At 50.8% G+C, this 26,062-nt stretch overlaps 1 protein-coding gene across 2 annotated transcripts; it reads right to left on the reverse strand.

The window, feature by feature from the left end:
- Nucleotides 1-25,562, reverse strand: KDM4A (lysine demethylase 4A). 2 transcript variants are annotated; one of them, XM_056815271.1, is made up of 22 exons: nt 25,394-25,562; nt 24,335-24,509; nt 23,289-23,464; nt 20,251-20,365; nt 14,845-15,038; nt 13,936-13,985; nt 13,369-13,472; nt 12,216-12,353; nt 11,568-11,791; nt 10,744-10,931; nt 10,173-10,399; nt 7,103-7,205; nt 5,502-5,683; nt 4,749-4,953; nt 4,084-4,160; nt 3,860-3,915; nt 3,146-3,254; nt 2,844-3,014; nt 2,086-2,256; nt 1,505-1,624; nt 1,247-1,339; nt 1-1,163 (listed from the first exon to the last, which is right to left on the reverse strand). In XM_056815271.1, exons 2-22 carry the CDS (start codon nt 24,470-24,472, stop codon nt 1,023-1,025), a joined length of 2,982 nt encoding a protein of 993 aa, XP_056671249.1. In that variant the 5' UTR covers nt 24,473-24,509; nt 25,394-25,562; the 3' UTR covers nt 1-1,022. The 2 variants fall into 2 exon arrangements, with proteins under 2 accessions (XP_056671249.1, XP_056671248.1); XM_056815270.1 differs by having other exon boundaries at nt 2,826-3,014; nt 25,394-25,559.
- Nucleotides 25,563-26,062: the final 500 nt, after the last annotated feature.

The raw sequence follows: 26,062 nt of genomic DNA on the forward strand, positions 1-26,062 counted from the left end.
TTTTCAAAATAATTTGGTTTTATAGCGTTTGAGTGTAACAAAAAGGCAAAAGATCAAATCCCTGGTTCTCCTGCACACAGGGAACGGGGCTGGCAGAAGCCCAAGCCTGCCCAGCAAATTCATGGCATCCCAAGCTGCCTGGCCCTCCCCAAGCCCCTGCATGATTGACAGCTTCACCAATTAATGCTTGCCAGGCATCCTCCAGCAGCAGCAGCCTCCCTCTCCCCCTGCTGCAGGTGGTCCTGACCGATCGTCATTAAAATGCCCCTCCCCCCACCCCAGCTCCCCACCCCCCACCAGCCACCTCACTGTGCCATCCAGGGTACAAGAAGCCCCCAGCCTGCCTTGGGGCAGGTCCAGGAAGGGGGATCTGGAGACTCCACCACCCAGAGGTGAGTAAGGGAGCTCCTCGGGGACTCGCCCCCATCCCACCAGCTTGGGGCTTCCAGAGCCTGAGCCCACCCCGGGGGAGAGGAGGAGCTCCCAGTGCCCAGCTCAGCTCCGGGTTGGCTCTTCACATTTAGTTTCTTCAGGTAAATCCTTCTGGCCTCCCCCAACACAGGGGGCTGCAGCCAGAAGCCAACAGAAGCTGGTGGAGACCACACATACACATGTATAAATATAAAAAGGAGGGAGGGGGCAAGCACCAGTAATACTGCCGGTTCCTCGCTCCGTCCATCTGTCCATCCACCTGGCCAAGGGCCGGCAGGCTACTGCGCTCGCCCGCGGGTGCAGGGGGCGCGGACAGCACCAGTTCCCAGTCCCCAGCAGCAGGGCCCGGCCTCTTCCAGGGGAGGCTCCTGCTAGCCGCAGGGCCCGGCTCAGGGCTCAGCCTCCTTTCTCCACGGCCACGTACGGCGGGAGGACCAGGGAAGGGAATGGGTCCGAGGAGGCAGAGCTCGTTCGTTTGGGTTTGACAATTTCAGTTCTCCAAGTACTACTCCGAGTTCCACGGGTGTCTGGGGCTCAGGGCCCTGGAGTGCTCCCGCGTCCCAGGCTGGGTCCGTGTGGCTCCTGCTCCCTTACTCCATGATGGCCCGGTACAGCGAGGGCTCAATATAGTCTTCTCGGTATCGGGAGTTGATCACTCGTTGCCGTTTCTTTTCCTGCCCGACGTCCTTCTCTGTGAAGATTTCTGTGAAGCGCATGTCTGATGCCACCGACTGCAAGGAGAGGTACCGTCAGTCATGACCCAACTCAGGACTAGTCTGGGTCCCCCCAACCCCCCGGCTTCCAAGTCACTCACCAGCCGGGACTTGACTCTCTTGGGGAGCTCCTCATCCAGCGTGTAAACGTCATCCCTCTTCACCATGAGCTGGGAGCCATCTTCAAACTCTACCTGTGGGGGGAGGGGGGCCCTGGCTGTTGAGCCCTGGGTCCTCCTCCCTCACTGCCCACCTGTTCAGGACCCACCTAACCCTCTGGAACAAGTCCTCCTCCCCAAGCCCATCTCCAAGCCAGCTGAGAGAAAGGGAAGAGACCTCCCGCAAGGGCTGCCCAGTACCTGGTACATCTGGATGGGATGGGAAGCTACGAATGTGGCTCCATAGACTTGTCCATCCGTCCATCGCACTTGGACCACTTCCCCTCCAGCAGGAGGACCCAACTGCAGACAGTCACGACTCTAAAGGTGCAAAGGAAGAGAAGAACGAGGGTGGTCCAAAGAAACAGAGCTGGGGGAGGCTGGCCAAGGGTCCCAAAGAGAGAAGGGAGCTAGGGAGAAGGGTCACTATCATTCCTCTTCCTCATACTCATACTCAGGAGATCCAAAGAAGGGAGGCCCCATACTGCCTCTGAACCCAGGCCCAAACCAAGGCTAACCAGGAAGCGACCAAAAGAGCCCTTTCCACTAGGCAGAGACCCTGGGAGCCCGGGAGAACCCAGGGTACAAGGCCCAGAGCATCTTCCTCAGCATCATGCACTGAGGCTCCCCCTGAAGGCTCAAGGCCTAAGGCCAACCCACTCCAAGCCTCTTGTAAGAAGAGACAGCCATGCTGAAGAGGGCAGCCCCAAGAGGAAGAGGAAGACCCTCCTCACCACCCTACCCCACCAGCAGCTACAGCTGCTGTGGGAGGCATGAGTTACCACAATGTCCTCGGGATAGAGATTGTCACTGAAGGAGCCATCATCGAAGTTGACTTCGTAGAAGGTCTCAGTGGTGAGCTGGATCACCTCACACTGGTAAAAGCGGCCATTCTTGTGCTTACTAATGACTGTCTGGCCTGCAGAAAGGTCCTGGAGAGCACCCTTGGCACGCTGAGAGGAAACCGGGAGCCCCGGTCAGGCCACACCAGGCAGGGTGCTGCAGAGTCCTGCTGCTGCCTGCCTGCTCTGGCTTGCTCCCCCTTAGGAATGCCTCTGGCCACCTCCCTCCGTACTCATCCTCAAACCCCAATGGTGGCCAAAGAGCGGCTGCTGCCCAGAAGGACTAAGTTGGCCCAGTAAATGGCACCAAGTCCTAGACCATCTGAGCCTCAACACGCATTTCCACGGGTCAGTGTCCAAGCCGGGAAGGAGCCTGGCCCCTGGGCCAGTGCACACCAGCAAGGATCTGGAAGAGAGAAGGCTAAGCTGTCTTCCTCACGGCTCTGAGGACAAGATCTTTCACAAGTCAAAAACCAACTACCAACCAGTCCAGGCCAGCTAAGACTGGAACAAGTAGCCCAGATATAAACTGTGGCCTTTCCAGCTGAGATGCTGGGCTTCCAGCAGCCTTCTTGCTCTGAGACAGCCTCTGGAGAGAATGAGCGCCCATGCCCGGGGACTGCTGGCCATTCCCAGTCTTGCCTGCCTCTTCCGAATGGCCACCTCCCTCCCTCCCTCACCTCTGCCTGAGAAGGAACCTTGTGTCGAAAGCAGGTGATGAAGACCACAAAGGGCCAGTCATCCGGCTGCATCATCACCCCCGCGGCCTGGGCACAGCTCACATGGAAAGAGGTTGGGCAGCGGCCATGGGAGCACTGGACACAGCAGCCAGCCACCCTCTTCCTCCGCTTCTTACAAAAGATGCATTTCTGCAGCAGACAGAAGATGGCCCCATTACAGGAGCAGCGGGCCCAGGCACACATGCCCCCCCGGCTCCAACCTGAGGCCTGCAGACAAGTCAGACCCAGCTGCCCACCAGGGTGAGTCCCCTCTCCCTTACCAGCCTGAAGCGGAGAAGAGGGATTTTGCTCAGGTCTACTGGGCTGCGCTCAGCAATGTTGACAAACTTGGCTTCCAGGACTGCAATGGCGCACATCACGTGGACCCACCTACCACCAGGACAATGAGCAGAGGGGGCTCGTCATGCCGGCCCTAACCCACAGACTGCCTGCCAAACGTCACTGGCCCCACTCAGACGAAGCCTGCTGTGGCTAAGCAGTGGACACCCCCAATCACAGGCATGATCCAGGGCAGAAGTGGGCTTGCCGTAGGTGGCTAGAGGAGAGCTAGCCAGAATCCCTTCTGAGACATTGCCCACTGCTACGAGTCCAATGGGGCTGTACTCTCCTGGGCCCTCCCATGGGGCTGGGCAGCCACTCTAGCACAGAGGCCTGTGGGTGGCAGCTCCTGAACATCTTTACCCACTCCATCAAAGGCTGACCCACATGCCCACAGCTTAAGCAGTACCAAAAGCTAACCAGTGGCCTAATCTGCCATGCTCTGCTCTCCCCAAAGCAGCCCCTCCAAATAAGGGTTTCAGTCACCCAATTTCCAAAGTGCTCTCCTCCTCCTTGGTGTGCCCCCCCCCCCCACTTCATGCTTCATTCCCCTGCCTCCCCACCCCTCAGAGCTCCAGTGATGACCATTTATCCATCTCCCACCCTCTGCCCCACTCGCCATGTCAGAAGTAGTGGCAGCCTTCCATGATACTCACCTATCGTCGTTGGCTCTTTGAAGGGCTCCTCCCCGCAATGAGCACAGACAGCAACCCTGGGAGGGAGCAGGGGCATTGGGGCATCACTGGCTGCCTGGAGGAGGCTCCCCATAGGCAACATAGCTCCCCACCCCCCAACCCCCGATCAGAGACACTGCCCCATTCATGCCAGGGCAGGGGCTCTGGGCCTCACTGTTTCTGTCCTCACCCAACCAACTCCTCACCTCCTCTAAAGCATTGGCTGCACACCGAGAGCACATCCAGTCATCTGAGGCCTGCTCAGGGGAAACTCCGTAACAACCTAACCAAGACAAAGCAGGGTCCCTTAGGGAGAGCCCCGTACTCCCTTGGACCTGGGGGGGGGGGGGGTGCAGGGGGAAAGAGGGCCTGTGGGTGCAGGTCTGAATGCCTGCCCCCCCCCCACCCTTCCAGCTGTCCTGTTATTCCTACATACAGGGAGTGCTTACTGTTGGTATCTGAACAACCTTTCTGAGAGGTAGAAATATAGTCCTAAATGATACATGAAGAAATTGAGGCTGAGTTCCAAGGCCCTTCCTTGACCAAAGCCCCACTAGCTGGAGGCTCATGGTGGACATGACACTCAGTCCAATCCTCTCTGCTTGTCCCTACCCTGGTCATCCCCCAGACTATTGGCCTTCAGAGTCCTCAGGCCCTTTCACCATCAGTCTTGCCTGTCTTCTCTCTATCAATAGGGTCTTGCTATGCCCCAAAGGAACAGGACATTGCCCGAGCCCAGACAACACTGGCAGCTGGTGCCCTGGCATTGTGTCTCAGGGACCCCAGTGACACACAGCAGGTACTCCATCTATGCTTGGCAGATGGGACTCCTGAACAGCCCCTCCCCAACATGCAGGCTTCTAACACTCACTAGCGTGGACACAGACACTGCATTTCCTGCAGGTGATCAGGATGCTGGTGCCATCTTCCTCCAGGTAGGGGGTAGAAAGGCTGAGGTCAGTGCTACAACCCGTTGCAGTGAAGCACATCTCAGGAATCAGAGGCTTGGTTCTGCGTCTCCCTGGCTCTGCGTCAGATTCACTTGTCCAACTCTGGTTGTGGCCTCCTCCCTCAGCCTAAGAGACAGGCAGTCGGCCCCAGTGGGCATGAGAAAACATCTCTACATGCAGCTGCACACTGCATAGCAGACAGTAATGCTCCTGGCAGAAATATCAGTACAAGAAACGGGGATCCTGGTCCTCTCCACCCTGAGCTCACTGCCCACAGCGCACTTCCAAACACACGTGGAGTGGGGAGGAATTCAGGGGCTCAGCTAGATGACCTCCAGAGGCCCCCTCAACAGCAGCTCACGAATCTGAAGATGGTCGCAGATGTGGTACAGCTAAGACAGCTATGGTGGCTCCAGGATTCAGTCCATTCTTAACCAAAGCCTTCATCCCATGCCTTGAGCTGCTAGCCAGCGACACTCTACCTCATTCTAAGGACCTTCAGCAGGAGAGGATATCATGGAGTCTTTCATCATCCTCACCTCCCACCCAAAAAACTGAGAGCCATGAAGGCAGGGCTCAAATGGAGCTTCACTTATTCTAATTCTTCCCCAGCAAGTCTTTGGACAGGGCAGGTGCCTGGTCTCTGAGGGGCAACTGTCTGTCTCAGGTCTCACCTGATGGTAGGTTTGGAAAATCAAACAGACCGCACAGTGTGGGGGCTGCAGAGCCATGCTCTCATTATATGCCCTTTCTGCCTCGAAGTTCGGGGGTCGATTCTGCCAGAGCTGACTCAGGGGTTTGGCCCATGCTTCTGTCTCTTCAGCCTCTTCCTCTGGGGTCAGTGATTCAACAGTCTCTGCAACCAACATTAGGTTCCAAGTGAGGGAGCTCAGGCCTGCTAGACAGCCCAAAGCCCTAAACAAATGGACAGGGCCATGGTATCCTCACTACTCACATGTAGCCCCAAAGTGATGCCCTGCAAGGCACACCAAGCTGTTTCACCCTTTGGGGATGGACTGGTACCCAGAGTGGGCTACTCATGGAGATGTTGCCAGAAGAGAAAACAAGAAGCAGAAGACATTTTCTAAGTGTATCCACATAGGTACTGAGTGTGCTTGTCAAGAATGGGACCCTGCCAGGGGTTTTATGAATTTGGTAGTCTGAGTGAGACTTCCCTCCCTACATTGTGTTTCCTGCAAACAGATATAGTTTGGTCTCTTTGTCCAGCTCTATACTATACGGCTCTTTCTCAAATATTCCAAACAAGACTTCAATCTCCAGGCCTTTTCTCTGGCTGGGCCCCATGGCCTAAATACTTCCCCCTTCCTGGATTTCCTGGCTGCCTCTTACTAGGAGCCCTTCCCCACCCCGCTTAATGCCAGGGCCTCCTATTGATCCTTTCCAGTTTATCTAGTATGCTGATTGTTTGGAAGTTATCTCCCTTAGACTTGAAGTTCCCTGAGGGCAAGGACTTGCTTTTGCCTCTCTCTGTAAACCTGGCACTTAGCACAGTACCTGCACATGGCAGACACTTCCTTAACGTTTACTGATGATCACGCTTGACTGACAAAAACATCATGGCAGCAATTTCAGCCTAGCAAGAGCTGGGAATCAATGAGGCGCCCACAAATTAAGGCTTGGCTAATGATCAAGCTGGGGTCCATGAACATGCACCAAGAAATGGCAAACGATGACTACAGAGAAGCTTGGAAGGAATTACATGAACTGCTTGCTGCACAGTGAAGTCAGCAGAAACAGAAAAACCAAACTCACCCGGATGATGAACATAAGCAGAGAAGAAGGCCTCAGCCCACCCAAGCCCCAGCTGCACTTGGAGCAAGCTATCCGGGCACTCTTCCAGAATGTTTGTGCAGGGGCGGACAAGGGCTAAATCAATGGTTTCACTGGAAGAAACCTGAGGTCCCTTGCTTGTGTTCCCTGCCCCACCCCCCAATGCTTCAGAAGTTTCACTCCCCATCCAAATTATAACCAACTCTACTGGTCACAAGGAACGGTGAAGGGAATCAGGCCCAAGCCCCCAACCAAGGAGAAGCCTAGAAAATGTCTGCAATGAGCTCATCTGGAGAGGCTTAAGCAGCAGGGAAGTATGGCCAATCTGGAGCCCAAAGGGCCAAGGGAAGGCTCTGCAGGCCCAGGAGGCTCCTCTGTCACGATGCTCCAAGATTCAATGATCTGGATTCCTCACCCACAGGACCCTCAAGCTGGGCTCCAGGCACAGAGCACGAGCCTGCTTGCCCCTTCTTGTAGTACTCACCATCGTCACTGCCACACTCTTGGGCCACAAGTGGGTGATGCCTCGGAAGTTTGCTCAAGGGCTGCCGGCGACCCTTGGCCTTCTGATTCTCCTCTTCTGCAGCCTAGATCAATGACAGCAGTCACTTAAGGTGGTCAGTGCAGAGATGCAAACAAGGCCAGCATGAGAAGACCCCAGAAGAAACTACTCTACCCAACCAAAAAAGGTCTCCATCCCTTCCAAGCTGTTCTGCCATCCTGTCCATAGGGATGTTGGTCCCATTGGGTGGAATGTTTGCTGCTCAGTGTCAGTTTGCTAGAATTGATACTAAGTATTGGCTTCAAGGCAGAAGAGTGGTAAGGGCTAGGCAACTGAGGTTAAGTGACTTGTCCAGGATCACTCAGCTAAGAAGTCTAAGGTAGCAATTTCATCAAATTTGAACCCAGGAACTCCCACCTCGAGGCCTGGCTCTCTACCCACTGAACCACCTAGCTGCTCCAAAGGCTCAGCTTTTTAAAGGCAAGTTCTCAGGAAAGATGGTTGCTTCCAACCCCAGCTGGAAAGATGTACTCACAATCTCCAGAGTCTGTACACAGAGCACATCATTTCTCCTAAAAGGCCCCTGAGGCCACGGGCACTCAACAATACTCTGCCCACTAGAGACCGGAGGCAGAAATGTGAAGCCAAAGAAATCAATCCAAATTGGGGCATTCTCCATCCCTAACCCAACAAAGGCTAATGCACCCAAAAACCTTGACTGTCACCCCTTCCCCCCCCCCAGTCTGTAATGAAGAAGTGAGCCCTGTCTCCATGACAAAGTAAACCCCTCTACCTGCAAAAATGATCTGCTTCTCTACTATCTCTTCCAACAGACTGACCCCTCTATCACTGCCATCCTCTTCCCTTCAATCTCTCCCAGTCTACTGGCTACTTCCCTCCTGCTTCCCAACAAGCCCATCTCCCTCATCCTCAACACCATTGTATACACCGTCCCCAAGGATCTCCTTAATCACCAAACCTACTGGACTTTCCTCAGCCTCGCCTTGACTTCACTGGACCTCTGACACTTAGCCCACTCTCTTCTGGAAGCTCTTTCCTGGCTCTCCTCTTGCCTGTCCCACTGCTCCATTCAGCCTCTCCTGCTGGGTCCATCCTAAATCCTTGTCTCATATTCCTCTCTGGAATCTCTATAATCCCTGCCTTCCTCCCATAGATGCTGTTGTGACTCCATTCTGACAGTTCTCAGACCTACCTATCCAGCCCTACCTTTGACATATCCACCTGGACATGTCCCACACATAACTTTTTTTCTATTTTGTGAACCTTTACTTTCTGTAGTAGAATCAATATTAAGTATTAGTTCCAAGGAAGAAGAGTAGTAAAGGCAAGGCAATGAGGGGTAAGTGATCAGTCTAGGGTCATGAAAGAAAGAAGTGTCTGAGGTTAGACTCAAACCCAGGACCTCCTGTTTCAAGCCTGCCTCTCTGAACCACCTTGTAGCCCTCCATGCAATATACCCCAAAACCCCTCCCTCCCAACTTCCATATTCCTTCCAGTAACCCAGGCTTGCACCTAGAGGTCAGCCTCCACTCCCCTCTCTCATCACCTGAATCCAGTCTGTCACTGAGGCCTGTCAAATTTATCTTCGCTGCATCTCTTGAATACATCTGGCCTCTCTTCCAACACTACCACCCCCGTGCTACAGGCTCTCAATAGCTTGCCAGCTGCCATCCCCACCTCCTCTCCTCCAGGCCATCCTGCACTCAGCCTTCTAGCTCATCTTCCTAAAGCACAAATCTGATCATGTCACCCTCCTCCTCCTCAACAAACTCTGGTGGCTCTAAGGTCAAATACAAATTCCCCTGCTTGGCATTCGAAGCCTTTGTAACCTGGCTTCTCCTACCTTTCCAGTTTATTCTCCCTCCTCCTAGCCCTCCATGTTCTCAGTGATCCAGTGACACAGGTCTAATTGTTTCTCAAATAAGAAACTCCAGACTCCAGGCATTGTCACTGGCTGTACTCCTGCTGGACTGGCCTTCCTCCTCATGTCTACCTCCTGGCTTCCTTCTGAGTCCAGCTCAAATCCCACCTTCCACAAGGAACTTTTTCCAATCTCCCCTGATATGCTCACGCCTTCTCCCAGGTGATCATCTCCAAGTTAGCCTTTCTCTATCCCTTCGGTCCCTTGAAGGTTCAGCTCCTACAAGTCGTTCTTGACACTCTAGTTTCTAGTATCCTGGACCTCCCACCCCACAAACCAAGATGGATGCTCTCAGTTTTGCATCAGACAGGATGCCCAGGGCCCACAGGGCACAGTGCCAGACACACAAAGGAACACAGTCAATGCTTCCTGACTGACTCATTAGCGTCTGAGATTTTTGACAGTGACCCTGAGCTTTCCATCGATGGCCCCTTTGTCACCTCACCCTTGGGCAGAGATGGCTGGCTGGGCAATCTCCAAGTATTAAGGAGAAAGTCTGCCTAGGCCTGGGGTACTTCACAAAGACATGAGGCTGCTGCCAGTTCAAGCACACAGTTCACCCACAAAAGATCAGCCTGCCAGTGGCAGAAACCTGAGTGCCCCCAGCATGCCTTGGAACTAGAGGCCTTGAGCTAAGCCAGACCCAAGGCAGGCAAGGAGAACTCCACACACAGGTGGGTTCCTTGGGGGCAGGACCCAGGCCCTTGGCCCTCTATGTACATGCCATACACAGTGATCAGAGTAGACACCTAGGCAATGTTTGCAAAGCTCTATCTTTCCTTCTGACTGACCTTTAAAACTCTAGTTTAGCACAAGAATCTAAGAGTGGGCAGTGCCCTTAAAAACTCGCTTTGGGGTCCTGGGAAAGTCACTTAACCCCAATTGTCTAACCCTTACTGCTATTCTGCCCTGGAACCAATACATAGGATTGATTCTAAGACAGAAAGGTTAAAAAAAAAACTTTAGTCTATCCACTGAATGAACAGGCCTTGGAAGGGCCAGAACCAAAGGCTTCTGACTCAGAGCAGGACCTCCTGAAGCCCCCAGGTCTAAAGAAGTACATCTGAGCTCAGGCCTGATTTCCCTATCCCACCCCTCCACAGTCAGCACCTCAGAGAGTTCTTGTTCCGAATCATCGTCCTGGGCACAACTATGGGCAGCCAGGGCCCGGCGAGCTCGATGAGACCGAGTCTCTGAACGAGTTCGGCTCTTTTTGGAGGCCTGGTTTGCAGTGCCAGACAGAGAGAGGTCCAAGGCTGCTGCTTCCTCCTCATCTTCATCTTCCAATTTAACATTCTTGAGTTCTTCAAATTTGACTTCAGTGGAGTCTGGATAATCTGAAAACAAAAGCCCAGTGAGGCATGGAAGGAGAGTGAGGGCCAGTGGGCCATTCTTGGTGAGGCTGGAGGGCAGTAATTACCACCAAGCTAACAGCTAGTTAGTGGCTATGCCCTGCAGAAGGGATCCTCCAAGTCAGAGGGCTCAAACACACCCCGGCCCTTTCCAGTGCCCCCTCCCTCACTATCCTCATCCAAGCAGTTTCTCTCTTTCCTTCCCATCTCAGAGGGAGGACTCTGAGCTATGGAAAGCAACTGAGTAACCAAGCCTGAGGGGGTACAAAGGCTGGCTAAGCCTGTAGTCCTGAGTCAAGCCTGGCTTGGAGGGCAAAGAAGAGACTAACCTGGGGAAGAAAGGGCACCATTCTCAGCTCGCAGAGGTGATACCAAGTCTGGGCAGGGCTTCCCAGGAGCAAAGGCCCCATCCATCTCATAAGGTTCTCTCTGAGCAAAAGCCTCGCTCTGGCTCACCTCCTGAGGCACCTCCAGACACACTCGGTGCCTCTTGGCTCCAATCCGATGCTTGGTGAGGCTGTGAGAGAAACATAAACCTTCTTAGTTGGAAAGCTTGACTTTCTGCAGGGTCCAAGCTTCCAAGCACTATGACAAGCAGAGCACACTGATAATACAAAGGCCCAAGCCTTGCCCTCAGGGGGCTCCTACTCTCATGTAATGGTAGGATGGGAGGAAGTTACACTCCCTGTCCTAGCTCTTCTTTAGGTCAAGTTAACACCAAGTCTCTCGTGTATCTTCCCCTTCTATAAAACAAAGGGATCAGACTAAGCACCTAGAATCCTTTTTCTAGCTCTGGATCAAAGATCTCCCATGACACCCGTCCCTGAACTGCTCATTCCCAGGAGCCACTCCTACTCTAACCTCCACCTCCTCCAGTCAAGCTTCACCCACTACTGGGATGGCCTCACTCTTAGAGAATCTGTTTTTACCCTCTGCCAGTGCCCCTAGAGTGAGACAGTGACCCTGGCAGGGATCTGTGTCCATAGCAAGAAGACATGTTGACTCAAGGGCCCCTTCTTCTGCTCTCAGGGGTATTCTCTGGGGCCCAAAGGACCATGAGTCTGTTCTGAGTGCTCACAAGGAAGAGAAGCCTAACATTGCCCATGTCCTTGGCAAACAAGCTCTGTGACTGTCAGAGGCAGGTCTCACTTACCTTTTCTTGGCTTCCTCACCAGCTGGGCCCCCATTGCTATCCAGAGCTTCCTCTGGGCACTCTTGTTGCTCCTCCTTGTGGAACTCAGCTGCCTCAGGAGTGGGCAGAGTGTGGTCAATGACAGGGGCATCTTTGCCCGCCTTCCAGAGTTTGTACCTCTCAGGTTGGAACTTCCGTACAAACACATCCATGGATATCTTCACCATATCCTTCCGGCAAGAGCACTGTATCACAAGAAACAAAGCTGCTACCAAGGCCCCACAGCTGGCCCTAAACTTGCCACTGCCCAGAAGGCCTACAGAAATTCTATGGGTTCTTACCCCAACTCTCACTCAAATATGGCTCTGTATTATATACTATGATGCATCTGCCCAGAAGTGCCTCTTTGGCTCTTCCCCAGAGTTCCCCTAAGCCACTCAAGAACTCCCTGGCATACCCAGTGAGCTAAGCTTCCCCTCCAGCCTCCTCAGAAATCTCCCCTCAGGGATCAGAGGAGCAAACCTGAGCAAATCCCCTTCCCCAAGACAGTCCTTTACCTTCCCAGGATATTCCCTAAGCCTTTCATTCCCTAGACTAAAGGTGGCCTCCACCCCTTGCCCTGCCCACAGGTGCAGCTCCTCTGGGCTGCCCTCTAGGTTCTATCCGCACCAGAACAGACTGCTTGCCATACTCGATCCAACGGAGGGTGGCAAAGTTGGTAGATTCAGCACAGTTGAACCCATGGTTGAAGCCAGCATGGTAGCCATAGGGAAAGGTGATCATGAACTGTCCAGCCTCCTGAGTCACCTGAAGCCAAGAGGGAGAGAGACCCAGCTCAGAGAGGTTTGCTGGCTGGGCAGCCTTGAGCCATCATCTGTGCATTGAGGGAATGACAGTCCAGGGAGCCCCTTTCCAGGTTTCCCAGCTCACACAAGTACCTGCCAAGGTAACTCTTCCCCATCCCCCATTTCTATCACCAGATCAAGGTGGGAAATGCTTATTCAGCCATGGGGGACCTCTTGAGGCTCTCCTGACCCCAACCGTGCTCTCTTTTGTCCCAGACACCTGGAGTCCTTCCCTCCCAGGGGCCCCAAATCTGGAAAGAAGAGAGCAAAAACAGCCACACTCCAAAGAACTGGATGTTAGGCGGATGTCCATCAATTGAGGGAATGGATAAACAAGTTATGGGATATGATTCTGACAAAATACTATTGGGCAATAAGAAATGACAAGGGGACATTGAAAAAAAAACAAAACCATGAAGTCTTATGTGAACTGATGCAGGGGGAAATGAGTAGAACCATACTTAGTAACAGCAATAATATACAATGATAGATCATGAATGCCTGAGCTATTCTGCACAATGCAACAACTAAAGGTAAGAGCCCACAATGAAAAATGCCATTTACCTCCAGAGAGAGAACCAATGAACACTGAATGCAGACTGAAGCAGACTTTTGAAAATTCTCTTTTTGTGGGGTTGTTTTCTTTTGAAACATGACTAATACAGAAATAAGGTCTGCACGACCTCACACGTCTAATCAATATAAAGTTACCTCTTCAAGGCGGGGGGGGGGGGGGGGGGGGGGGAATAACAGTAAGGAGGGAGAGAATTTGGAATGCAAAAAATTTTAAAATAATGAATACTTCTTACATGTAATTTGGAAATACTGAACAAAACACAAAAGATTAAAAATCAAACAAGAGCCACTAACCACCTGTAGCTGATACTCTGCCAGGACCAAATCCAGGGCTTAGAAAGGGACCCATCATCTGCCCAGAAGGCCTCAAGTCAAAGCTAAGCCAGGAAATAGGGACCCACCTTATCGAAGGGAATGCCATACTTCTTCAGGATTGAAGGGGAAATCAAAGTCATTTTATGGCGGAGAAAAGCCTCACAGCTTTGGGCACTTCCTGGGAAGAAACCTGTGTAGGAGAGGAAGAGAGGTTACAACCAGAAGAGCAGGAGACCTGAGCAGGCTCGGCCCCCTACACTGCCAGTGGACTCTTCCCAACAACTCTTCCCAAAGGTTCTAGCCTCTGCCACCTGCCTAAAGAAGCCACACTAAGACCCATTAGCATGAGCTACAGGCTCATACTCCACCCCCGCCCCCATCCCCACCACTGGTATTAATTAGCACATACCTTACAGTACATGTGAAAGCTCCTGCTTGCTATCTTGGCAAAACGAACCAAAGAAAACCAAGAACCAAACACCTCCAAAACAAAGTAATGGCTTCGTGGCCATCAGGTGTCAGGACAGCCCGATTCCTCCAGAAGGGAATGGGAGTTGGCAGTGAAAGGGAAATGCCCTCAGAGAAGGTGAGGGGTTGGGCGACCCACAGAGTAACAGCCGACAAAAAAGCCAAGACAGAGAAGCATTCGTTACCTTTGGCCAGCCGTTCCAGACGTTTACCATGCTCTGGGGGAATGGAGTACCTACAAGCACACAGGAGTATTAAAGATGGGGCAGGGAGAGGGACACATTTGACTTTTCTAACCTCATCTCCAAGAAACCCAAGGCTGCTTTTGGGGCAGCTGCTATGGCAACCTTCAACTATAATCATATCAAGCACTTGGAAGTTTACATGGGGCTTGATGCCCATTATATATTCTCAACCTCAAGAAGATCCAAGGCAATCACCCCTAGCCACCCATTCGGCCAGCTCTGGGCATACTTCACACCCCAGCCCCTTCCCTGGACCCAAGGCTGTACCCCCTCAGCTTTCTGGAGCCTGCCTTCTCCTGTTCTTGGCTTAATAGTCACTTGCTCCTGGCAACCTGGACCATGACAACCATGCCAAGTCTTTGTTTCCATATCTCTTTCATATTTAGCTCTCTCATATCTCCCACACACTCCACTCTCTTCTCTACTCTCACTGCTGCCATCCTGGGGCAGGTCTCATGTCTTCAGTCTCTCACTCTTCCCTTGCCAACCCACCCTCCATACAGCTGCCAAAACCACTTTATTCAAGTTTATGTTTAAGTATGTCACTCGAATAATCCAGGACCTTTGGTGGCTCCCGTGGGCCCAGAGAGTCAAGTACAAACACCAATGGTGCTGAGCTGAAGCAGTTGTTCCTGAAAGGCCTCCCCTGGCAGGCTGCCCTCTCTCTCAGTCCTTCTTCCTATCCCACACCCCTCAGCTGTCTTCAGTTCCAAAGAAGCTAACTTGGGAGCAGAGCTCTCAGGACCCACCCTCCCCAGCCTGGAATGACTTCCATCGATGTTCATTCTCCTGTATTCCCCTTGGCACCCAAGAGCCCTGCCATCAGGCAGGCTGGCCAGCTGGACTCACCAGGACTTGGGCTCACCAAAGTGCAGGTAGTTGATGCTATACAAGTCCATGTCCTCTGTGTGCCAGGCGAAAGAGGTCTTCCACATGCCGAAGTAGAGGTAGGGAGTGTTAACGCCCTCAATGGTGATGCCGCTCTCATTCTCCACAACATCCAGGATGGTATTTAAGCGTCCAATGTTCCATTCGTCTACATGCTGCACGCCAAAAGCCAGAGATTGGAAAGGGGAGAAGGCCCAGCTAGGGCCCCTTCTCCCCACCCCATGGGCTCTAGGAATGGGATTGCCATTGTTGTGAGTTGCCAGGTTGTGAGTGGCAGCAGGACTGTTTAGGGAAGAAATACTGCTCTCTGAGGGAAGAGAGGGCACAGGGCAGACCACCAAGTCTCTAGGTCAGGCTGGATGAAGCCAGGGGAGTTGAGATACAGAGTAGGCAAACTGCAAAGAGGTCTGGCCTCAGGCCACCCCACCCTTAACCAACCCACCCAAGTAAAAGGGAAGTAGAAGGTGAATTCCTGCCTATGACCCATCCTATAAAGCTGTCCCCCCCCAGAATCTAACAGACCAGTCATCAACAAAAGAGAAAGTACCTGCTGTGAGGGGAGCACTGTGCCCAGGATCAAACAATGGGGACTCACAGATTAATGGGGACTTAGAAAGGACAATAATGAACAGGAAGTGATGAGACTGAGAGAAGGTACCCTAGAGCAGTAATAGAATGTCAGGAAGAAGGGGTAGTTAGTTGGCCCAGTGAATAGTGCTTTTCTATCTAGAATTTTATCTTTTATGTTGGAATTGATATGAAAGCTGAAGGTAAAAAAAAAAATTTTTTTAAAGAAAAAGCCATTTATACTCAAAATTTCTCTCCTCTCTCAAAATTCATTGCAATCTGGCTCTCAAAGTACCAATCATCTCTCTATTGCCAAATCTAAAGGTCTGCTTCATTATTGATTCCCCAAGTTTCCTGGCACATAGAAGGCACTTACAAGTACATTGGCTGATTGGTCACTATCTCTTCTAGATTTTCCTGACATTGTTCTTGACGCTCCTCCTATCTCTTCAATGTCCTTTATCCATGTCATGCCCCTGGGGGTTCTGTCCTGGACCCTCTTCTCTTTTCTTTGTGCCATCTCTCTCTTGGTAATCTCAAGCATTTCTCTTGTGGGTGTTGGGGGAAGGGAGTGTGGAGATGGATAGGATGATCATTTCTACTCATCTGATTTCCAAATCTCTCATACATAACCATGATCTCTCTCCTGAGATCCAATCCCAGGTGTCCCTGAGGCATTTCAGACATATCTAAAACAGGGTTTGTTTTCTTTCTGCTGAAACCATCCCCACCCCTCTCCTAACTTTCTTTTTTTTTAAACCCATGTCTTCTGCTTTAGAATTCATACCAAGTATTGAGTCCAAGACAGAGGAGCTCAAAGGGCTAGGCAGTTGAGGTTGAGTGATTTGCCCAGGGTCACACAGCTAGGAAGTGTCTGAGGCCACATTTGAACACAGGTCCTCCTAACTCTGAGCCTGGTTCTATATCCACTGAACCGCCTAGCTACCCCTATAAATGGCTTTTCCAAGGAACATGAATAAGAGAAAGAGAAGCAATAGATAACAGCTGTCAGGAAAGGTTGGCTCAAGTGAACAATCAAAAAAGATGAGGGGTACAGGGGACCATTTATGGACAGTAGGGAAGCCAAGGATGATGGAAGGGGCACTTTGCCAGAGAAGACAGCATAGGATCTTGGTTCATCATGAGTGATGGCAGTGGTACACTTGGGAGAGGAAAGGCTTCTGGTTTAAAGTGGGTCAGGAGACCACCCTGCACCCCTCCCCCCCCTTTTAAATGGCCTAGGAGAGTCAGGCATTGCCTCTATAGGGCACTCCTAGACTGGCAGAGCTCCTGGACCCTTCATTGCCATGAAGAGGAAGAATAAGCCTAGGCCTTGACAATTTTGGAGCTATGCTGCTGCCTACACACATGCAAAGGAGAGAGGCCTTTCCCTTTCTTGTTCTTTCCATGCTGGGAGTGCCTACATGCAAGGGCTATCTGTCTAGAGTGACAGGGAGCCTACATGGGAGTGGGGGAGGGGGAAGAATGACTCTAGCAAGTTGGAGTTTTCCCTTTGCAAGCAGACCTCCCAGGAGAGTTCTAAAAGGTTGGATTGACCATCTCAACTTTGGAGCTAAATAAGAGACTACCATAAAGAGAAGGTATGGTGTTTTGGAGCACAGGCCTTGGGCCCTAGAGTTTAGAATGAGATTAAATAAAGCCTAAACTAGAAAGGGTATCTTCTTAAGGGGAAGGGAAGGGAAAAAGCATTTATTTAGTGCCTATGTGTATTAAACCTATTTCAAGTATTATTTCATTTAATCCTCGCCAACAACCTTAGTAGTTGGATGGTATTATCACCACCATTTTACAGATGAAGAAACTGAGGGACAAGTTGTTGAAGGGACTTGCTCAGGATCACACAGCTAAGCTAGTAAGTGTCTGAGGCTGGATTTCTGATTCCAGACTGGAGAGCTTGTGTGCAAGTGGAGAGCCTTTTCTTTTTCATTCTGCCTTAGTCACAGAGCATTGATCTAAGAAGCTCTGATTCTCTCATTCTGAACTTGCCTCTGGGAATGAGCTCAGAGCTTTGGCAGTGGCCCTGACATTACACATGACACACATGCTGGCTATTGCTGCCATTCAGATCATTTCTCCCATTCCACACTTTGATCTCTCATCCCAACCCCTCAGTTCTCTCCTGGTTCATCTCTTCTCTTCTCCTTATCTTAACCCACTCTCGAATAACTCCAACTTGATATTGTCCTCTTCTCCGGAGTCCCTGGCACACCTATATGTCACTGATGATACCTGGCCAAATCTCAGCCTACAATTGTCCCACTGTCTACTACCTTTGCCCTGAACATGTGCTGCTAAACCTGGGTGGAGAAAACCAAACCCACTGACTGGGTCCTGTGAAGATTGGATTTAGCTATTTCCTGATTGTAACAAAGAAGATACTTAGTTTAACAAAATCAGGAATGTTTTGGGAACTCTTAAATTACTCCACCCTACTTAGACTGTACTTTAGGGGAAGATAAATTTGTAATCTCCTGATTGAACAATGAAGGTACTTAACTCTTACCTTATAGTGAAGCTAAAACTTTAAGTCTATTTTAAGATCTTAATACAAAAAGGTGTTAAGTAACCATAAAGGTTAAATTAATCACAAAAAGGTTAAGTAACTCACAAAAGGTGAACTTAATAGAAGTGTTAAGTAACTCTAAAGATATAATCTAATCAAAGAAGATGAGAACTCTAAAAGAATGGGCATTTAGAGGAGGAGACATAAGGGTGAAAGATCTATATACTAGTTAATTTCCTCTCTCTGGTACCCTTTGTGGTGGAGAATTGGCTGATAGCAGGGTGCTGGCCTTTCAGCATCTTAGCTTGGCTACAAGCTATTGTCTGGTTCGGTGGTGAGTTTCTGGCTGAGTTTCCCTCCTTTACTTTTCCAACTTTATCCCCTTAGAAGCCTCTAATCTTCAGAGACCTAGAGGCTGGGATTTTAAAACTCCCCCTTGCACAGGCCAGGCAGGAGAATACTATATCCTTTTCCCTCCTCCTTAAATTCCCTCCCTCTATATTAATTAAATTACCATAAATTTCCAGACTGACTTGGGTATTTTATTTGGGATTTTCCCTGGCAACCAATTAACTCTAGATTTTAAGTCACAACCCTAAAATTATCTTTACAGTCCCCACCATCATATGTACATCATCTGGGCCCTCACTGCTGCCAAGCAATCTCTTCCCTACCTCCATCCAGTGAACATGAACAAGACCCTCCATCTCTTGGCTCTAGGCACTTTTCCTGGCCATCTTCCATGCCTAGGATGCTCACCCTTCTTGGACTCTGGATTTTGAGGGCTTTTTTTCAAGTTCCAACTAAAATTCCATTTTTCCCAGGAAGCCTTCCCCAATACCTCTTAATTCCATTGCCTTCCCCCTGGTAGTTATTGATCCTATCTATAGCTTGTTTATACATGTTTGTTTGCATGATGTCTCTCCCCTGTTCAGTTTTGAATTCCATGAAGACAGACTTGTCTTTTTTGGTATTCCTAATTCTTAGTGCAAGACCTGGAGCACACAGTAGGTACTTAATTGATGGCTGCTGACTTTTCCTTTCCTGAGGGAAACTATCCACCATTTGTCTATGGCACAAAGTCCCACAGTGAACATTGGGTCCGATTCAGCTACTCTTCCCAAGTTCCTCTTCCTCATCTGTTTGTCTTAAGGAAGGAAATAAGAGCTCAACTTCAAGTTCTTGCTAAACCCAACTCACAGGCTCTGGGGAATGGACAAAGTACTCAAAGAGCTAGCACATATGACTGAGAAGGAAAGTACTGCCATGAGGTCCTGAAAAACTGATGAAGTGGGAGGAGACAGAAGCTTTGGAAAAGAGTCAATGGTTCCATTCTCAAAAGTGGAGTCCACCAACAGTTGGCTGGTGAGACCAACTTCACTTATTGGCAGAATTTAAAGACTATTTTATTAAAAGGATAGTCCATGAGCACCTAGAAAAGGAAGCAGTGATTCCAGGCAGTCCACCTGTGCCAGAAACAGATCTTACCAGATCTGTACAGGGCTAGTGACAGGGCTATCAGCCTGGTAGAGCAAGGAAAAATGTATTCCATCAGCTTTATTTTTGCTCATGCTTCTGAGCACTACTGCAAGATGACAGAACCAATGGGGCAGCTAGATGGTTGAGTAGATAGTGAGCTAAGCCTGGAGAAAGGCAGTCCTGGATTCAAATCTAGTCTCACGATACTTCCAAGCTGTGTGACTTTGGGCAAGTTATTTAATCCCCATTGCCTGGTCCTTACCAGTCCTCTACTTAGAACCAACACATAATAGACAAAAGGTAAGAGTTAAAAAAAAAAAAGACAGGACCAATGTCCCAGTAGAACTCTCTTGATCAGCCTCACCAGAAAAAACCCAAAGGCTATTCTACCCTAAAAGCAGGGAGCTAAAACACAAATGGGTCTCACTGAGCCATGATAGAACAGGAGAACCACAAGCCTAGGGGAAGAGCTCTGTACTATGGGCCATGCTCCACAACCAACAGTGGGGAATATAAAGGGCAACAATATTCAAGACAAGAACTATATCTCCAAGGACAAAAAAAGTCTTCCCAAGGGTTAGGCACAACACATCTCTGCAGGAGGGAACACCAAGAGTCATCATGCTTATACCTGCCCCTTATAAACCATTCCCATCCATTCTCTCATTGGCCCTCATAACCCAAAGAGGAGAGTTTCTAAATTCTCTATAGGGTAGGATCCAAAACTAGGTCTTATCACCTACAAGAGTGATCCTCTATCCCTAAGACTACCCTGCCTGTCCAGCAGCCCTCCTTACCTTTTCATATAGTGTTCCATTCACATCAGCACCATAAATAGGGGGGTTGAATGTTAGATTCTTCCAGTATTTTCGCTCAAGTTCTTCAAAGGCATTATATCGTGGGGTACAGTATCTTCAAAAGAACAAATGGATACAAATGAGGATGCAAAATAATCACTCCATCTCAAAAGGACAACATAGTATCAGGAGAATCTCCTGTACTGGGTTCAAGGAGTCAGAAAAGTGGCAGCAGAGGAAAACATGCTTCTTGCCTTCAATTTTGCCTCTAACCCAAGGCCCAGCAGCTGCCTCTGCTGGGAGAAGCCACAGGGCAAGGACATCCTGCAGAAGAACCTGGAGATGCAGTGTCCAAATCACAAAGAGAGTCCTCAAAGAAGCTGCTTGGAAAGCCCCAGATCAGACCAGTTCCTTGGGAGCTGGCCACTGAGCACAATTCTAGAATATATTACTTAAGAGATAGTAAAAAAGGCAGGCAGGGCAGAGGATAAACTAAAGAAGAAACAATGGAGGGCAGTAGGACACGTTAATTCAAAGGCTATTCCAAGAGTAAGAAAAGAGGTTTCAGGGGCAGATAGTGGAGTAAGAGCCAGGCCAAAAGACAGGAGGTTCTGGGTTCAAATCTGCCCGCAGACACTTCCCAGCTGTGTGACCCTAGGCAAGTCACTTAACCCCCGCTGCCTAGCCCTTATCCCTCTTCTTTTCCTTGGAAATCAATACACAGTATTGACTCTAAGATAGAAAGAAAGGGTTAAAAACAAAGAGAGACGAGGCCTTCACCCTGACAATGTTACAGGACTGAAGGAGATCCCACAAAGGGAACCTGAAGGTGAGGCAAGGAAGGGTAGGCAGGTGATGATGACTCCAAGGATTCAGCTCATGGGATGACAGCTTTTGCCCCCTGGGAGGTCTATACTTGGTAAACATCCAAGATGGGAGAAAGGATAGGTGGACTGGAGGTCCCAGAGCCATAATGGCTGAGCTGTCCATCAGGCAGGTAGAGAAAGATCATTACTGAAGACATGAGAGGGAATGAGACCACTAAGCAAATGCTGAAAAGGAAGGGAAGGTCCAAAGCAGGACCCCAGGGGACCAATGAATGTTAGCTGATGAAAAGCCATCAGAAAAGCCCAACGGAACCTTTGTTCAAAAGGCAAGGGAACGATGATAGCACAGAGGCATTGGGGCATCAGATGGTGAAATGAGGATGAGGTCAGACAGGAAAGAGTTGCCTGAGTGCAGCAAAAGAGGCAGAGCCTTGAGGAGTGAGCACCTAGGACTTGACCAAATACAGCGTCTTTCCAAGAACTCTTGACAGCCACCAGAAGAAACAGACAGCATGGCACCAAGGGAATGGCCAAGGGCAAGAGGGTCAGAGACCTGGGACCTCCAAGGCTATAGCAATCTGAGCACAAAGAACGTAAGCAGCTTGGTCCTCTACAGCTAAGCTCCAAGCTTATGCCCAGGCTGGTCTGGCAGTAACAATAAGTTCCCAACCCAGAAGGATGGTGATCTGCCTGTTTCACGAGGGGCAGCTTGATCCTGGACATATGGTAGGGGAAAACTGGAAGTGGAAGGAGGGGACCAAGTAGGAACTAGATGCTCCACAAGAAAAGAGGTACTGCTTGATGAACTCTGAAGGCCAAGGCATGAACAGTGTAGGAAGCTTGGGCCAATGCTTACACTGAAGACAAGAAGAGACTCAAAAGAGATCAGGTTAGGTCGGTGAGGTCAAGTCCTGGGAGGAGAAAGGCAGGAGGGAGGCCTAGCTGAAAATGGGGAGTGACGGCATCCATCCATCCATGGACCAGGCCATCCCCATACCTGGTAGCAGCCTCCTCCCAAATGGGAAGAAGAGCCCCTTTGCCCCTGAGAGCAAAGGCAAGGAGGAGTGAGGCAGGGGAGTCCAAGGCTGAGCCATTGTCACAGTGCAGCCTGCAACAGCAGCCCTTCCAGGGAACTACACCAAGGTTCTGGCCTGGAGAAGGTGATGACACCAGAACCTTGACTATCCTGATCCAAAGTTCAAAACATGAAGGCTGGGGCCCAGGTGAAGCCAAAGAAGCTGAAGTAGACTCATCTATCTAAATGGCAGCATAAGTTTCCTTATAGAGAAACAAGAAAAGTAAGGACTGAGCAGAGGACAAAGAGAATTTCAAGCCCATGCCAGATGAGTTCTACAGTAAATTAATTCTTAAGGAACAAAGTATTTTAAAAAGGAACAGGCATGGGAATAACCAAAAGTCACCCGTGGGGTGAGGAGGGCAGAAGAAAAAGGTTTGGCATTAGAGGCCTCCAATTTAAGTGGTTGCTCCTGACACCTGGCTAACACCTGACACCACACTACCTGGCAATAGTGTGATCTTCCACACATCACCAAAGAAGAGACAGAGAGCCTCGAAATTGGGAGCCAAGGTCCTGAGTTCAAACCCTGGCTTTGCCACTTCTTATTTGTGTTAGCCTAGGTCAGTCACCTGACTTCTTTGGGCCTCAGTTTCCTATCTACAAAGATGAAGAGGCTGGACTGGATGAACTGGTCCTGGTTCTTCATCTGAAATTAGGATCTTGAATGGGAATCTCCAAAGCCTCAGTCCTTGGAGCCCAGAAAAAGAAAACATATATCAACCACAGGAGAGAAGGGAATGAAAGGTACCAGCAGCAGAGCCAGGCAGGAGGCAACAGAACAGTGGGCATGCACACCAGAGAACCGATAGGGCTCCCTTTGATCTCAGCCCTCTGGGCTGAGACTAAGAGGATGAGGTTGTTCAGATGAGCTTAGATGAGATAGTACCCTGCCCCCCCCAACCTCCATCCCCATCCCCCCCCTGGACCCGGTTTGGTCACCCAGGCTGCAGAAACTAACTACTTTTTGGGAGCACCTCTGTCTGGGGATGAAGCAGGAGAGAAAGAGGAAGACCAAAGAGACTGTTGGGGCACCAGAACAGGAGGCCATGCCCTATAGGGCAGCAAGAAAAATAAAGGAGAGTAATAGATGGCGCTGGAGGACTATGGGAACACTCCATGTGCTCCTTACTCACTTGTCACTATTTGCTATCCTTCGAAACTCCCGCACAGTCATGGCCTTCTTCTGGATGTTGTACTGGGTAAAGAGGCCAGACTGCCCAGTCACCACCTGCTGGATGGGGGCTGGAATGACCAGGTCATCAATGTCATCATAGCTGGATCGGGGCTTCCATTCCTTGGGAGGAACCACCTGCAAGGGCAGATCCAAGAATAAGTACTCAGACTTTGAGGCTGCTGCCTCACCTAATCAGTTATACCCATCAATACAGGGGCACCCTGCCCCACCTCAGATCAAGAAAGCTGACTGCTTTTGTAAAGGGTCCCTGGGCACCACCTAGGATGAGACAAAGACTTGGTAACAAAGCCCAGGAGAGTCCCATGACTGTTTCCTCAGCTTTGTGGTACAATGGCTAGAACACTGGGCCTGGAATGAAGAAAACTTCAGTTTTCAAATCTGGTCTCAGATACTTCCTACCTGTGTGACACTAGACAAGTCACTTAACCCCCATTGCCTAGTCCTTACTGCCCTTCTGCCTGGGTAGCAACATTTAGTATAGATTTTGAAGACACCAAATAAGGGTTTAAGGGGGAAAAAAAAGACCTCAGTTCAAATCCTACCTCACACACTTACTAGCTATGTGAATGTGGGCAAGTTACTTAACCTCTGTCCATCCCAATTTCCTCACCTGTAAAATGAGAATAATCATAGTACCTACCTCCCAGGATTTTGTCAGGAACAAATGAGATCATAGTTGTACCTCACTTAGCACAGTACCTAGCACACAGCAGGTGCTACATAAATGCTGCTATTATTATTAAGAGATTAGGAAGCCAACTCCTCTGAGGGGCTAACCATCCTTTCCCTAAGAAAGTCTCTCAGTACTGAATGCTACTCTTTCTTGAGATCTCACAAGAATGTGGCCTGGATTTTCTTCAACTCTAGGACCATGTCAACTACAGAGAGCTGCCAGGCTTAGGGGCCTGCTCTGGGTTGGGGAGGGGGGAGTTCCCCAGCATAATGACACACAGCTTGGGGAGGGAGGGGCCCCAGCTTATTGACCTTGGCCAGCCCAGCTCGATGGGCTCCCTGGGATTCAATGTAAGCAATATAGCGGCTGAAGGTGCGGAATTCTTCCATGGTGGGATAGAAGGTCATGATGCGGGCGCTGGGGTTCAAACTCTCTGACTCCGAGGCCATGTTGCCCTCTCTTCTGAGTTCTACTAATTCAAGGAATCTGGAAAAAGGAAAAAAAGCTGAGTTCTCTTGGTCTCCCCAATGGACTAAGGACATAAAGGCTTTGTTTTTCCTTGTATCCCAGGGCTTGGCACAGAGCACATGCTAGGTAAATGTTGGTTGGCTGGACTTGCTTCATTTGCATGCTGTCTCCACCATCAGACTGAGCTCTAGAGCCTGACCATTTTTGGTCTTTGGCACACTACAGGTGCCTCATCAGTGTACACTTACTCTAAGAATCTGGTTCCCCAGGACAGGGCCATCGGGTAGATTCAGTCAGTATATACACTGAGGAGCCCTCAATGGCCCAGGTGCACTCAGATAGTTTAAAAATGCGGCCCGGTGCTATGGGTGGAGGGGGGAAAGGGTACACAGAAAAGCAAAAGGTAGTCTCTGCCCTGGTGGAAACTCACAGCCTGGCGGAGGAGACAAATGACAAACAGCTATGGACGGGATGAAAAGTGCTCAGTAGTTATAGGAGGGCCCGGGGGCCGGGCGTGCCGCCAGGTGCACCGTCCCCAGGCTGCGGCGGCCAGGCTTGGAGGCAGCGGGGCCTCGGAGACCCGGGCCGCCAACTGGTAGAGGTTAAGAGCCCACCCCGATCCCGCGGCCGCCGAAGGGTCGACCCGAAGCTGCCGCTGCAGCCGCAGCAGAAGCAACAGCAGCAGGAAGAAGCCTGGGCACGGCCCCATGGCGCTCATTGGCTATGTGCAGCGGGTGCGGATCAATGACGAGCTGCGGAGATGCAGCGCCGCCTCTTATTGGCCGGGGAAGCTGCCAGTCCGTACGCGGGGGGCTGCGCCGCCCCTCCCCCACCCGAGAATAGCTAGCTCCGAGTGCAGGCCGCAGATTCCATCCCGGGCCCACAGACCCCCAAACGCTCACCCACACACAGCCGCCGCCCGTCACGGGCCTCGGGACTGGCGCTGCCGCCGCCTCGGGCACCGTGGAACGCGACCCACCACCTCCACTACGACCACCTCCGACCAGGGACTTGATCGGCTCCGCCTCCCGCCTGCTCGCGCAGCCGCACAGCTCCTCGTATCACCGCCAATCGGCGGTCAGCAACTTTCCTGAGACCAGCCAATAAACGCGAACCAGGACTGGACCGGGGCTGGGGACTGCTCCGCTGGCCAATCTCCGCCGGCCATATCTGTTGCCAGGAGGAAAAGCCAGCCCCGAAGGACCAGGAGCCACTGAATGACTCGGCCACTTCAGGAGATGGCCAATCAGCGGTGGGAATCGTCCCGATGAGGACCAATCAGCGCCAGAGAGGGGTGGTGTCAGATGAAATAGAAGGGCTGGGAAAACCGAGGGGGTGGGTCCGGTCAGACTTATTATGGGATGTTCTCTGAGGGCGGGGTCCTGGGGATCTTGACAATAGTGACGGCGCTGCAGGGGGGGCGTGCACGTGGCGCCGCGGGAGCGCGCCTCGGAGACTGAAGTAGAGCGTGAGACCTGACCTTAGTCACAACCCTAGCCAAGGTCGGAGATAGCTTTCATGGAATCTTAGGTCTAGACCGGAACTGATCAACAAACATTTATTAAGCTTGT

This window comes from Monodelphis domestica, chromosome 2 (genome assembly GCF_027887165.1).
Source record: "Monodelphis domestica isolate mMonDom1 chromosome 2, mMonDom1.pri, whole genome shotgun sequence".
NCBI classification, from domain to species: domain Eukaryota; kingdom Metazoa; phylum Chordata; class Mammalia; order Didelphimorphia; family Didelphidae; genus Monodelphis; species Monodelphis domestica.